The sequence below is a fragment of the Gavia stellata genome, chromosome 2 (assembly GCF_030936135.1).
Source record: "Gavia stellata isolate bGavSte3 chromosome 2, bGavSte3.hap2, whole genome shotgun sequence".
Lineage (NCBI taxonomy): Eukaryota > Metazoa > Chordata > Aves > Gaviiformes > Gaviidae > Gavia > Gavia stellata.
In genome coordinates, this window is record NC_082595.1 from 63,544,001 (window position 1) to 63,556,022 (window position 12,022).

The 12,022-nt window shown below is 43.3% G+C and overlaps 1 protein-coding gene across 2 annotated transcripts in view; it reads right to left on the reverse strand.

The window, feature by feature from the left end:
• Window positions 1-989: 989 nt before the first annotated feature.
• Window positions 990-12,022, reverse strand: part of PRDM1 (PR/SET domain 1) — a 31,095-nt gene continuing 20,062 nt past the window's right edge. For both annotated transcript variants that reach the window (XM_059835531.1, XM_059835529.1), the window contains exons 4-7: window positions 11,242-11,494; window positions 2,418-3,526; window positions 1,980-2,108; window positions 990-1,565 (exon numbers count right to left, since the gene is read on the reverse strand). In XM_059835531.1, the coding sequence (XP_059691514.1) occupies window positions 990-1,565; window positions 1,980-2,108; window positions 2,418-3,526; window positions 11,242-11,494 (2,067 nt within the window). The remainder of the gene's footprint in view (window positions 1,566-1,979; window positions 2,109-2,417; window positions 3,527-11,241; window positions 11,495-12,022) is intronic.

Consider the following 12,022-nt stretch of genomic DNA (forward strand, 5'->3'; position numbering starts at 1 on the left):
TTTTTTTTTAATCCCTGGAAGGCTCTGGCCAAAAAAAAAAAAAAAAAAAAAAAAAAAGAGAAGAAAGAAGTCTGCCAAAAACCTCCTTTTAGGCAGAATATTAAGAATATTTGTGTGTTTGCTTTCAAACTGCTTTTGGAAACAAAAGAACGTAAGTGAGACTTTATTTTGGAAGAGCCACTTTAAGCTGATGCATTCCTTTGGTCATAAAGTTACATGACAATGTGTGGGGCTATAGCTGTTTTCTAAAAACCTGTGGTATTGTCCATGGCAGGTAGGCGTTTGCTGTGCCACATCTGTTCCAGGTAGAGCTGCAGGTAGAAGAACCTCTCTCCCATCCTCAGAGAGGCAGGGGTAGCAGTTTCTTCCCTGCTTGCTGCTACTCTGGGTTGTTTTTTTTTCCCTTTTCAATTCCCAGTGGGGTGATTTGCACATAAAAGTACACAGCATTTTTTCCAAACCAACAGATCTAGGATTCTGTATGTCAAATGTCCAACTTTGGCAATAGGAAAAACCACATTTGTTTAAAAGACATCGGTACATAAAACACATTTACTGAAACCCCAATCTTAGGTTCTTAAAACAGATGTGCAGAAAAAATTATCTACAAAGGATGGCCATAAAACAAAAAATAAAAACATTTAAAGTAAAAATTACAATGAATTTTCCAGTCATTGTAAACATTTTCCTAATTATTGCTTTTAGAATGATTAATTGCATAATAAATTATGAAGTACTATCATTGAAAAAATAATTACGAATAGATGATTGTCTTTTAGTAACTGGCGAGGCAATGCACAGTCCTTTGCCTCTTTTTATGCCCTGAGAAAACAGTAACTTTGGAGTTCCTTCTTTCAGCTGGAGAGCGTAGGGAAACTACTGTAAGCCAAGATTGCTTTGCAGCATTGAAACTATGTACAAGCAACTGCTACAGGCACCCTGACTTGCCAAGTCATAAATAAAAAAAAAAATCACTTTGCCAAAAAGTCTTAAGGGTCCATTGGTTCAACTGTTTCTTGCTTGACCTTTACAGGTAACAGAGGTAGTGGGTGACTGTGAGGCAACTTCATAATTGACATATCTGACGACTCGTAAAGATTGCATCCTGAGGAGAGAAGTCCATTTCCCAGGTTCCTCTGTAGAGATACTTTCAGATTTGCTCCTTCCATTTCCCTCCTGAGCATGGTCAGTATATCCTTCTCCACAATCGATGTTAAGTCGATATTGTCCTCCACTTCTTCCAACTTGTCGGCATTGTCACTGATGTCGAACTTCTCGATCTCCTCATTGATTCGATTCAGGTCCTCCATGGAGAGGCCAGAGGCAGGGGCGACGGGGCAGTTGCCCTTCAGGTGGACCTGGAGGCTGCAGAGGTGAATGTAGCTCTTGTGGCAGTGGATGCATTTATGGGGACGTTCCCGGGTGTGGAGACGCTTGTGCAGTTTCAGGTGCACAAACTGGGTGAATTTGGCCGGGCAGAGCTTGCACTGGTAAGGCTTCTCTCCAGAGTGGAGCCGCAGGTGGGTTTTGAGATTGCTGGTGCTGCTGAACCGCTTGTGACAAACCTAATGTGGGGGGTGGCAGAGAAACAGTGAATGAGTGGGAGGGGATTGTATGGTTTAAATCACAGACACCTAGGAGGAGACAGCAGGATGAAGCAGCAGCTTTTTATATCTTCACACTTTCTCACAAGGGGAAAAAAATCCCCACCTTTTTTATTTAAATACTGCTGAATAGCATTTTGAGTACGGCTGATGGCAAAACTGCATCAGGCAGATGTTGCTCTAGCAGGCTAAAGGCAACCCTGCTGTCTCACAGACGCTGCTGCACCAGGGCTGGAAACAGCTGTAATACGGACTCCAGCCCTGAGCAGCCATGGGTTTGTCGTGCAGCCCTCCCCACACGCTGTAGGGCGTGTGCACGGACCCTGCTAACCCTTCGGCCTCCAAGGGAATTTGTCTCTCTGGTGTGTTACATACCTGACACTCATGGGGTTTTTCTCCCGTGTGTACCAGATAGTGCTTCTGGAGGTGAGCCAGCTGCGTGAAGCCTTTATTGCAAGTCTGGCATTTAAATGGTCTCTCTCCGCTGTGTACTCGGAGGTGCACCTGCGGAGAAACAAAGCAATTAACAATTTGCAGTTTCCAGTACTGTAATGAAAGTACTTTCAGATGTTTCCTAAAGTTAGCGGAAGACTCCCATTGCCAACATACAGTGTTATCTAGTTAATTAGGTGGCGTCTGTATTAAAACACTGTCTTTACAGCCATGCTTTCTTGCTGGGGGGCTGCCATATTAAGCCCAGACTGATAAATGGCCTCATGAGCAAGGGAGGCCTGTCCCTACTTTTCCTAGATAGCCTACAGGAAGAAACCAGAGCCTTCCAAGAAGGCTCATGTCTTATTCTCCACTGCCTACCTTCAGATTGGAGAGCTGGCCAAAGGTCTTGGAGCAAACATTGCATTCGTACTTGATCTTCCCGTTCTGCTTCTTCAGTGGGTATGGGAGGGTTTTGTAACCGGTCACATTCCTCTTACTTTTAATGAGATTCATGGCTTCTTCACCACCGGTGGCAGCCAACACCACTGAGGTAGGTTTAGGTTGCATTATGTGTTCTGAACTGGCTGCTGTACCAGCTGTGGGTGACCCGCTGGTGGGGCTGCATGGCTTGTCCTTCATGCTGGCAGCAGCGCCCGTGATAGAGAAGGCACTGTTAGGTGCTGGTATGAGGAAGTCTCTCGGATGATCAGGCTGCAGCAATCGACGGCCTCCTTCACTGGGCAATGAACTGGGGAGTGTGGTGGGGTTCAACATGTGGTGGGAAAGGCTACCTCCGCTGAGCAGGTTGCCATAAAGAGGATACATCCTTGGGAAGAGATTGAAATTGTTGATGCCATTGATATTGTTCAAAGCGCTCAGGTTATTACAGCTCATATTGAATGGAGGTAACAGGAATTTGGGGTAATGGGGGTTATAGGATGGTAGAAAGGCGGGTGGGAGGTGGCCAGGGGGTGCATATCCAGGATAAGACCCCAATCCTTCTGAGCCATACGATCCATTCAAGTAAGAGTACGGCTCTCTGTGCTCTTGGGAAGTAGGTGCCAGAGGTGAAACTGTGACCCCTGGACTGCTGTGAGGGCTTGAACTTTTTAAACTTTGGTCTGGGCTGCTCCTCCCTGAAGGACTCGGCGTAGTAGACGTCTGGATGGGCGAGTGAGTAATGTAGCTGGGTCTGTCCATCCCGTATGCTAAGGAAGCTTTCAGATAGTCTTCTGGAATATGAGGTCGGATCGGGTAGACAACTCGAGGGAAGAAACACCTTTCCGGGCTATAGTTCTTACGCAAATCATCCAAGTCTTTTTCTGGAGTAACTGGTGAAATGTTGGTCTGGAAGAAGTCTTTTCCTTTTGGAGGATTGGATTCCATTTTCAGGATTTCTTTCACGCTGTGCTCCTTCTTTGGGATGCTTTTCTGATAGAGCTCCTCTTTATCAGCACTGTGCTGCTTTGGATTAACGTGGGTTTGTGCTGAAATACCAAAACAAGGTAATGATTATTTAGATATGCCACCGTCATTATCTCTTTCCAAAACACACAATCTAACTCCTACAAGTTTAGTGGGACAGAAGGGCCACTCTCTGAGATGAACAAACATTTAACTCACCAAAAAATCAATTTCTGTGTGAAGAAATGCCTGCTGGTATTAAGTGTTAATAAAAAGCATTGTTAATTTAGGGGATATCAGCCAGTACATACAGATCTGGATGATGATTCATTTGCAGACTGCTAGCCTGCACTTTGCAAACTGATTTCACCTTTCATTCCCCTTAAATTTGCTGTTGAATATCTATTTAAGCAGTATTTCTAATAAATGAGGTAACAAGCATTTCTTCACAATACAGGTTTAACAGAAGGACTTTGCAGAACCCAAGCTCCCAGAAATGTTCCTCAGTAAAATAACAAGGCATGACAAATCAGCTTTTGCCAAACCGCAGCAGTCACTTCACCAGCCAGTTCAATTACTTACAGTACCAAAAAAACCATGGCTGGCTAGGATGAAAGCCTTCTTCAAAGAGAAGGTATTCTCCATCAGTAAACAGATCATTACTCATTAAATATACTGCTTAGGAACATCTACAACAAAGCAGACTATTTACTGCAGATTTCTGTGGCATTCAGTCTATGCAAAACTCCTCTGCTTACAGCTGTACTTTATAAAAAAAAAATGCTGAAGCAAAGCACAAGAAAGCAAGACTGGTTGGCTCCAGCTTAAGCTGAAATGTACTCTTTCAAAAAAAAAAAGGGGGGGGGCAAAAGAAATTTGCATTTAGAAGGAAATAGAAGCTAGCATGCATTCGGCTCATCGGCTCATTTCAGCACATACACTGTTTATTTGTACTCAAAGACTCTACCCTTGTTATCTGGACATAATATAATATAAACAGTACACTGAAAGGTGTCTTCAATAGAAAAAGAAGTCTGCTTTTATCTAATCTCCCAAAGTTAATAGTTATATAATCTTGAAATGATGACTTGCAAGATATTTTCTTATAATGGAAAAACTACAAGAAGGTTGCATATTCGTGGTTGGTTATGTGCAAGGTTTTCCATCAGGAGGTACAAGTCAATGCTGACAGGTATGTGACTCGAAAGTATCGCAGCCCTTTAGCCAAATTTCTACTTTTGTGACTGACTGTTCTTACTTCACTAACTGGGGTGAGAAACAGTTATTTCTGATTTTTGGAGGACCAGCTGAACCCAGTGAGGAAGACGGGAACAGGCAATGACACGCCGCTTTCAATGCGGATTCTTTGCTTCACTATTCACTACCCTGACTGAATCCATCATTTGGCAACATTACCCTATAAGGCAATGAAACAGCTATTTATTAAATGTATCCAGGAAAACAGCTGTTTTCAAAGCATGCTCCTACTCACAGCAACCCACTTTTACAGTAGCATCCTTTTTCAAATGGCATTAGACTAGTAGCAAGCAAATTTAGATTGAGATGTGGGCAGTTTGGGCATTATCGTACAGCAAGCACGTACACACATAAGCGCGCAGACAGCTTCCCAATTACTTCTCTCGATGTTAAAGTTTAATGCAAAGTTGTTTCAAAAATAAATTAATAGCGTGTTGCATTGTCTGGCATTAAAAATCACCTACTTTCTTTTGTCATTTTGTCTGTACTCGTGGACTGGTAACTCATTTTCTAAATGTCCACCCAGATTTTTGGGTATAACAGAGGTCCTACTAGGTTCAAGCTCTACAATGGCAGTGTGGATAATATTATCTACATCTTCTTATCAGCTGCCTGTCACCACGCCAGCATCTCAGAGCAAACATTCCCGGTGATGCTATCAGCATCGGGAAGTATGGAGACCGGGAAGTACTGAAAGCTAGGTGGGGGCGGGGGAGCAGGACTTGTGAAGCCTCGCAGCAGAAAAAATAAATAAATACCACCTTATCAGGCCCGTATCAGTTTCTCAGTGGGGTCTGTCGAGCAGGAAGTTCAAATTGACACTTTTCTCTTTTAAAGAAAAAAAATCCGGGGGGAGGGGAAGAGGAAGGAGAAATGCTGGCACTGCTGGAAAAGTGATAGAGAAACCAGGGCCACTTCAGCTGGAGGAACGGCTCCTACTGTCACAAGGTTAAACATCAGGGTGGGGACGTACGTGCCTTATGCGCCAGAGCAAGCCCGTGAGTGACAGAAAGGAAACTCACACCAAGAACGTAACTGTCTTTGTGCAACAGGCCCATGTCCCCACTTGACAGACTAAAGATAATTGTTCTTTCCTTCCCTTCAATGTTCCCGGTAAAGCCTCCCCTCCTACTAATTTCCATGCGTAGACAGAGATTATTTTTCAAGTCTAACTTTGACAGCTCTCTTTAGTTTGCAAGCTATCTTTGCTCCATAAATCCCCTCTTGGCTTTTTCCCATATTACCTGAGCACAAGGGATGCTTGGGAACACCAGAGAGATCAAAACATAAACAAGTGTATCAGCACCCTGCAGAGTAAGAGAAGGGGCCAAGGAGAAGTTCTTATGTTTTGTACTGAACGTGGATTTAAACCAGGGCTGAAACTGACTGAGAGGTTTACAACCTTTCTTGTTGCTCTTAAAGGAGCCACACTTCAACGTTAGAAAGATATATTTCTTACAAATGTTTGTTGTTTTTTTTTTAACTTCTGATTTAATTTCTTACTGATCACAATGTCCCCCTCTCACTCTTGAAATGCATTTCTCCCTCCCACTCCCATATACATGTATATACACTAAATATAGGCACATACTCTTCCAAGATCTGTCTAGTTTCTGTGGTCAGAGAGAGACACACAGAAAAGAGGTTCATGACAAAACAAGAACAGTGCAGCTGCATTTGTAAGTTACTGATCTGAGGGGAGGGGGGAAAAAAGAAAGAAAAAAAACCCTGACATGCCTCTTTAGGAGCCTGAGCCATTTCTCACTGAGGTCAACAGATTATTTGCTCAGATCTGAGATTAGTGAGTGCGTGCAAGAGGAAAAGGGACAAAACTCCTGTTACTTTTAAGTATTAATAAAACTTGAGTGGAGGGGCTGCCTGAAGTCACTCCAATGTGGGTGTTCCAGCTACAGACTGCTGCATAGCCGTAGGCTTTGCTCTCATTTCTTGGTCTCTGAGCTGTAGGACTTCATAAAAACAATGATCTGTTTTTTCTAAAAACTTGAAAAACGGTTGTAGGCAGACAGTAATTTCAATAGTAATTTCAGGAGTGAGATGGTACTGAACACTTTGAGTGGTGGAGCTTAATTATGCCGATTCACATTTTCGATCTAAATTAAGCACCTCTTTTGCTAGTAGAAAGAGAACCTCGAAGTTGTGAAGCAGGCAAAACAAAGAGTGTTTTCACTCAAAATGAGAACGGAGACCAACATTTAGAAGTATATAACTTGATCATCTGTTTTCTAAATATGTCCAAGGCAGGGTGACATGCCTTTGAAAACATCTTGCTCAGAGAAGGTCTTTAAGGGAGCCTTCAAATAATCCTCAATATTAAGTCAACTTTAGCCCCCAAATTCTGGTTTTGTGACGACAACCTTTCATATCATTTCAAAATCATTTTCCTGAGCCCTTTTGAAGATTCCAGGAGGCATTTTTTTTTAAGCAAGTGCAGATGTTTCCTCTCAACCCAAACAGAAAAGCTTCAAAACCAGAAAGTGAAACTGCCCATAAACAAAAGGGAAAGCAAGTGGCAGGGCTTAGCTAATGGCCAGTGTGTCAGGGCCAGCAGGAAGAAGACAAGAATAAATTACATTTAAGAAACAGCATTAAAAAGTTAATCTTCATAGACTCTGAAAGATTTTACATAATACCTTGTTAAACCTGTTAACGAAACAAAAAGATGGCCAAATGTTTTATGAATATGCAAATTGCCTCCCCCCCAACTCAAACATTTTTTCTGAAGCTTGACCAAAAGATGACACCTGCCCATACTTGACTGGGGAGACAAACATGGACATGAGCAGCAGGAAGTTGCATCATATGATTGCAATACATGAACATTATTATCAAATAGGCATGTCCTGAGTAATGCAATTGTTCGGGGTTTTTTAAAATTCCTTTTTTTAAAAAAACCTGTTACCCTCTCCACCTTCCATCCCAAAATAATCCTCCTATGATGAGGCAGGAATGAAATGCTAAACTATGTGGGACCCCCGAAGCAAATTTCCTCAGTCTGTTCGCTAGTCCAAAAATAAAATATCACAGACTAAAACACAGTCTGAAGGCCCAGTTGAATGAGGTTAAGCACATTTAATAAATTACCGAAAATTGGTTTTTTGGCCAGCAGAATATAGAAATCTTGTGCCATCGCACTTAAAACCATTTACGGGACAATGGCACCATCTGAAGGTGACTTAGCTCAAATCTTGATAGAAAACAACATCAGTGGCCTCAAAACAGGCAGGAAGGAGAAGGGGATTGTTTGAAACAAGACTAAGTTTCCACTGCTGGGACAATGCGGAGTCTTGCCTCTACCACTATTGTGCAACTCCTTGCAGGCACTTCAACATCCCCTCGAAGTCACATAGCTCCACTCGGAGCTAATCATGGCCGTGAAGATAGGTGTGTGCTTCAGCATCTGAAAGACTGGGTCAAAGGCTCCAACTCAAGAAAACACAGAGGACAGGGTTAAACCCATAACTAAGTAGATGCATAATTGCTGTCTTGAATCTGGATGCTTTCCTTCTACGGCACAAACGAACTAACGCTGGAGAAGTTACCTTTAATTTGAAAGTTTGCTTTTACCGAGGCAAGTAGATGTTATATGTGGATGTGTAAATATATTTATGCTCTAAAGTGGTGGTTCTCTCATTTCTGAGGCCACTAATTACAGGAAATAAAGCCAAAGAAATTCTCTGATACATTTTTCCCCAGCGGCCCATCCCGCTCAGGTGCTTGAAGAGGAACTGAGGTGCTGAACTTCAAGACCGTGATCCCCAAACACCTGAGGCACCTAAAGCAGCTGCCTATATTTTAAGTTGGCAAGACTGAGGCCACACTGCAAACTCTTCATAAGTGTCTGTCCCAGTTGGCCTCTCCCATGCTGGGCCGGGCAACCAGCCAGGCACGGCTCTTCCAAAGCCTCCCGCGGGCACTGGCATGCTCTGCACACCCAAGATGTGGTGGAGGGAGGGAGCTGGGCACAACACACCACGGTCATGGGCTGGTGGTGCTGCTGCCCCACGCTTGTGCCGGCACGTGTCCCAGTGGGAGGGAGCCCTGACTTCAGCCTGTTGTGGGATCTGGACCCCGACTTCCCCTCCCTCTTCCTCAGAGGGTGCCAAAACCAGCAGCCAGGAGCTGGGAGAGGCAGCGATCCCCACCTGCTCCTCTGAGGGAAGCCGTGCCACTTCAAACACCGAATTATTAGCGATCTGTTTGGCTGGAGAGGGCTTTGCTGACTTTCTAGCAGGTGGAGGAGGTGACGAGTGGGGGAGTCACCCCAAGCACTCACTGTGTTAAGATGTTTTGATGGGGCAAAGCCCCACATCTGCAGCAGGTGCAGGATGCGAGCTATCTGGGGACAAGCCTTCTGCACTTTATTCGTAGATGAATGCAGTGTGAGAGCACCTTGGCCAGGCTTGTGCTAGAGAGAGAGAGAGGCTGGAGAGGCAGCAGGATGCTTACTAATTTTAGATTTAACTAGAAGTGGCCTGGGAGGAAGGGGAAGAAGAAAACTGAACGGTGCTGACATTCACTTTAAACTCATCTGGTTCCAGTTCTAATGCTGGAAAAACCATCCCTGCTCACACTGTTGGTACAGCGCCTTCAGCAAATAAGCATCTTTGGGAGACCTCTGGATTTTTTTCCATACTTTTCAAAAGAGGGCACCGAAATTTTAGAAAACACCAATCCTTATGGTACCTGTAGGGTTTCTGGCCCAACTGCAGGCCTTAGGCTTGAATGTGCTTGTCACAAAGACAAAGGAAAAAGATAAAAAAAGTGAATACTTTTTCCCATTTTTCTGAACTGCTGTCTTCTTTATGTGGAAGGGGCTAACGTAATATTTCTAAATGGTTTAAACGCAATTATCTTTAAAAAGAAGAAGGGATATTTCGATCTCAGTGTCTGGAAAGATTGCTCTTTTGAATGTTAAAGCTGAACTACACAATTGTTGCTCAAGATCCCGTCTCTTTAAATCCACGTATTGAGCTTACTTTTACTAAAATGGATTATTCTGCACATGTCCAGACACCCCTAGTTTTGACCTGAGTAAGAGTAACCAGGTAATTAGCTGACACTTTACAAATACATTCCTCGCTACTTCTGCAAGGCAACCTAAGATGCCAGCAGATGCAGTAAACTGAGGCTACATTTATGTATCCTCCTAGCTAGCGGCCAAATATGTCTGGCTGGATCTTTGCAAACTCCTCATCCACAGGAACCCTTAATGCTGTTGTTTCGTCCCACCTCCAGGTCCCACTGAAAAGACAAGAGTTCATCATATCAGGAAATAAAACCGCACAGCGAGTGGTGAAATGACGTATGTGCAAAGACGACAGAATCAGTGAGATATTTTTTGAATAGGGAATATAGCAGCATAGGCCATCCCCTCTGTCTCTTCCCTCTGCCATTAAGAGAAAGCAAATTTTCATCTATAATTTGTAGGGAAAGACCCAAAACCTGGTGAAAGGACAACATCCATGGAGGACAGATGTACTTTTGATTAATCTGAATGTGTGATATCATTTTCATGACGCGGGGTTACATTTTAGCTCTAATGATCCCCAGAGTAGCACTGATATTTTATAACCCGTTATTTGTTGCCAAATAACGTCAAATAGTCCTTTTTATAAAAAAAACCTGCTTGCAGTTTTTCCTTCAAATTTCAGTGTAGGTGCTGGCAGAAGGACAAAAGAATGCTCTGCTCTATCTCAGAGCAGCTAGCAGGAGGGGAGGCAGCTTAAGAGTCGAATGAGAAGTCAGCAAGAATCTCTCTGTCTCTTCAAGGGGCTGTGGGTAAGGTGCTGGGCAGTGATTAAGCTATGAGTAAAGCGCTGAGGCTGGCAATGATCAGAAACCACAGAGGAACACAGAGATAAACTCCTGGAAATACCTCTTTCCCCTGTTACCAGTGCTATTATTTTTGAACAGAAAACGAAAGCTGCAATATACAGCCAAGAAACGGGGACAAAATACACTATCTTAAAAAACAAGTAACCAGATGAGAAGACCACAGGAGGTTTGCTCCCATAAGTAAGCGTAGATGCAGGGCTCGAAGAGCATTATGCAGTCAACATATATTTTGTCAGACAGACATAGAGTCAGGGCACATGGCCACTTCCTTGTACAGTAAGGGCAGCCCTTTTGGATCATGACTGGACAGCCTTTAGTATATGCTATCAAAGTAGAATTTTGCTAAATGCACTATGAGATCTGGGCTTGGAAAAGTCTGAGAGTGAACCAACATCTATGGTCCTGAAGGCAGAGGTTACATTCAGGTTGTTTGTCCAGAATGTCATCAGATAATACTCAGATTGTAAACCAGTAACTGTTCAGATTTTTTATAATCTGTTTACATTTGAATGGGCACAGGGAATTCACTCTGTTGTGTTGGGTTTTTTAATTCCCCTTTTCCACTCCAAGCTACCTACTGTGACACAACAGATGATGCAGCTGTGTAATTATACAACTTATTATTAGATCATATAGGCAGAAGAGACATTACTAGCATTCCTTGTTTATACTGTAATCCACTTACTGAGGTTCATCATTGTCAGCTCTCTGGAGGAGGGATAGTGCAGCCTCTCTGCAAAGTCTCGGCAATACCACACAAGCAGCTCTTGGTTGGCAGGGATGGGCTTGATGGTGTAGAAGTAGATGTTCATTCCATTCTGACAAGCAGCCAAGTTCTGTTCCTGAACGGAGTAGCCAGGGTTTACATAACGCATCCAGTTGCTCTTGTCCTCGTTAAATCCATCAATGAAGTGGTGAAGCTCACCACTTGAATAGATCTGGAATAGGGAGGAAGTGCCTATGAATATATATACGCACAATACACAACACACGCGCACAGAGTCCAGAGGGGAAAAATGATAAGCTTTTTTTTTTTTTTTTTAAAATGAGAAGATATGAGTGAAATGAGAACTCAAGCTGGGTCCCCCCCTTTCCAACTATGGTATCCTCCGCGTTAAGAAAAAAGATGCTTATTCAAAGGTAAGTCCACAGTCACCTTTTCCATTTCTCCTTAGCCTCTGTGGCTCTGCTAGTATGGACAAATGAGACCGAAAATCTGAAATGCAGAGTACTCTCCCTGCGTGAACAGTCTACCTTAGAGTCCTTTTCCTGGTGCTATGATCAACAAGTGGGTGATGCTAATGACTGCAGGTCTGAGTGCATGCTTGCATTAATGCTTTGAGTCACCTGTGTATAAGACTGACTGGCTGTGCTACGTCAGAGTCTTTCTCGCCTTTTTCTATGGCCTCTGTACTTGCAGTTTCCTACCACCTCCGCCCAAAGGTTTAAACTATGCAAACATCCTC